The sequence below is a fragment of the Poecilia formosa genome, unplaced genomic scaffold (genome assembly GCF_000485575.1).
Source record: "Poecilia formosa unplaced genomic scaffold, Poecilia_formosa-5.1.2 Scaffold1417, whole genome shotgun sequence".
In the NCBI taxonomy this organism is placed as follows: domain Eukaryota; kingdom Metazoa; phylum Chordata; class Actinopteri; order Cyprinodontiformes; family Poeciliidae; genus Poecilia; species Poecilia formosa.
In genome coordinates, this window is record NW_006801356.1 from 9,731 (window position 1) to 12,578 (window position 2,848).

General features: G+C 44.9%; 1 protein-coding gene across 1 annotated transcript in view; it reads left to right on the forward strand.

Moving 5' to 3' along the window:
• LOC107835283 (uncharacterized) overlaps window positions 1–155 on the forward strand; it is a gene marked incomplete at its 3' end in the record, with an annotated part of 6,662 nt that extends 6,507 nt beyond the window's left edge. The window contains exon 2 of the mRNA XM_016667623.1: window positions 21–155. Within this exon, the coding sequence (XP_016523109.1) occupies window positions 21–155 (135 nt within the window). The remainder of the gene's footprint in view (window positions 1–20) is intronic.
• Window positions 156–2,848: the final 2,693 nt, after the last annotated feature.

Genomic DNA, 2,848 nt, shown 5'->3' on the forward strand with positions numbered 1-2,848 from the left:
GTTGGCCCCACCTAAAGGAGGTGAAAATTCCCACTATCCAAGCAGAGGTTGGATTGCTTATCGGAGCAAATGTTCCCAAAGTTATGGAACCATTGCAAGTGATTAACAGTGTGGACAAAGGACCATACGCAATAAAGACAGTCTTGGGCTGGACGGTGAATGGACCGCTTAGAAGCAAAATGGACATGATAAGCGACACATTGACAGGAATTACTGCTAATCGGATCTCAGTGGCTAAACTAGAGGAACTCTGGCAACTGCAGTTCAAGCAGGACTTTCCTGATGCTGGACAAAGGGAAGCCATGGAGATGTCCAAGGATGATCATCAGTTCATGAGAATGGTGTCTCAATCTGTGAAATTGGAAGATGGTCATTATAGCATTTGCCTCCCAGTGAAGAAGACATCTATAAAGATGCCAAACAACAGAGCAGTTGCAGTACAACGTGCACTGAATTTACGTAAGAGGTTTTCAAAGGACACTAAGTTTCATGGAGAGTATGTTGGATTTATCAATGATCTGCTCAAGAGAGGCTTTGCAGTGAAACTTGACTGTAATACCTGTGGCCCAGAGGGAAGAACATGGTATCTGCCTCATCATGGGGTTAGACATCCAACCAAGCAGAAACTGCGAGTCGTCTTCGACTGTGGAGCAAGCTTTCAAGGAACAGCATTGAACCAACAACTACTGCAGGGGCCGGACGTTACAAGCTCTCTAGTAGGTGTTCTTGTGAGGTTCCGTCAAGAGCCTGTGGCGGTCATGGCAGATGTTGAGGCCATGTTCCACCAAGATAGAGTCTACAGTGAGGACACAGATCTCCTTAGGTTTCTCTGGTGGCCTGAGGGGAACTATGACATGGATCTGGTCGAACACAAGATGTTAGTGCACATTTTTGGTGCAACATCATCACCAAGTATTGCTACCTATGCACTTCAAAGGTGTGCTACAGATTTTGCAGATGAGTTTACTGAGGAGACGGTCAAAACAGTGCAGAAAAACNTAATACCTGTGGCCCAGAGGGAAGAACATGGTCTCTGCCTCATCATGGGGTTAGACATCCAACCAAGCAGAAACTGCGAGTCGTCTTCGACTGTGGAGCAAGCTTTCAAGGAACAGCATTGAACCAACAACTATTGCAGGGGCCGGACCTTACAAGCTCTCTAGTAGGTGTTCTTGTGAGGTTCCGTCAAGAGCCTGTGGCGGTCATGGCGGATGTTGAAGCCATGTTCCACCAAGTTAGAGACTACAGTGAGGACACAGATCTCCTTAGGTTTCTCTGGTGGCCTGAGGGGAACTATGACATGGATCTGGTCGAACACAAGATGTTAGTGCACATTTTTGGTGCAACATCATCACCAAGTATTGCTACCTATGCACTTCAAAGGTGTGCTACAGATTTCGCAGACGAGTTTACTGAGGAGACGGTCAAAACAGTGCGGAAAAACTTTTACGTAGATGACTGTCTTAAGTCAGTTTCTGATGAGGACAAAGCCATCACACTATGTGCTGAGTTAAGAAGCATGTTGAAAAAAGGAGGTTTTCAACTGACCAAGTGGTCAAGTAACAGCAGGAAGGTCCTCAGTTCAACTCCAGAAGAGGAAAAGGCACAAGGATTTAAAATTCTGGACTTAGATGAAGACCATCTGCCGATGGAAAGAACATTGGGCATCCAGTGGTGCACTGAATCAGATCAGTTCAGGTTCAAGATCAACCTCAAAGATCGACCACACACTAGGAGAGGTCTGCTTTCCTTGGTCAGCTCCATCTTTGACCCTTTGGGATTTCTTGCTCCAGTAATACTTCCAGCAAAAAGAATTCTACAGGATTTATGTCGGCAGAAGTATAGCTGGGATGAAGATCTACCAGACGATGTGGTAAAAATCTGGAAAAGTTGGATTTCAAGTCTGTCTCTGCTCGAGAAGTTTGGAATCAACCGATGTGTCAAGTCAAAGCAGTTTGGTGTGCCAGTGTATGCACAGCTTCATCACTTTGCTGATGCGAGTGAAGATGCCTACGGAACAGCAAGTTACCTGCTGCTGTGCTCTGAAACTGGGGAAACTCAATGCACACTGATCATGGCCAAGACAAGGGTCGCACCTTTAAAATCACCAACCATCCCAAGAATGGAATTGACGGCTGCTACAGTTGCAACAAAGATGGACACACTGCTAAGAAAGGAGCTGGAGCTGGAGCTCGCTAAATCGGTCTTTTGGACTGACAGCACGGCTGTGCTAAAGTATCTCAGGAGTGAAAGCACCAGATTCAAGACTTTTGTCTCCAATAGGATCTCAGCCATACTGGAACACTCTGAGACATCACAGTGGAGATACATCAACACTAATCTGAATCCAGCTGATCATGTTTCAAGAGGACAAACTGTGGAAGAATTTTTGAAAAACAAGGTTTGGCTATCTGGACCCAGTTTCTTGCTTGGCTCCCATGACCAATGGCCCAAATTCCAGATCCTGGAATGCCAGATATTGATGACCCGGAGATCAAAAGAATGACTCAAGTGCACATCATTCATGTACAAGAATCAAAGGATGTCCTGGATCCGCTGATGAGCCATTATTCTTCTTGGACAAAGCTGAAACATGCTGTAGCTTGGTTCTTAAAACTGAAAGAGTTGCTGAAGGAACTTAAAGAAAGGAGGAAGGAACTAAAAGATGATGAGAACAAGATGGACAGGTTCAAGAAGATTTTCAAAGCAAAGAATCTGACATGTGACAACTCGGTTGAAGCAGAAACAGAAATTGTTAAATACTATCAAAGGCAAAGTTTCAAAGAAGATTTGGCTATGCTGCAAGAACATCGGAGGGTAAAGAAAAGTAGCTCACTTTTTAAGCTAA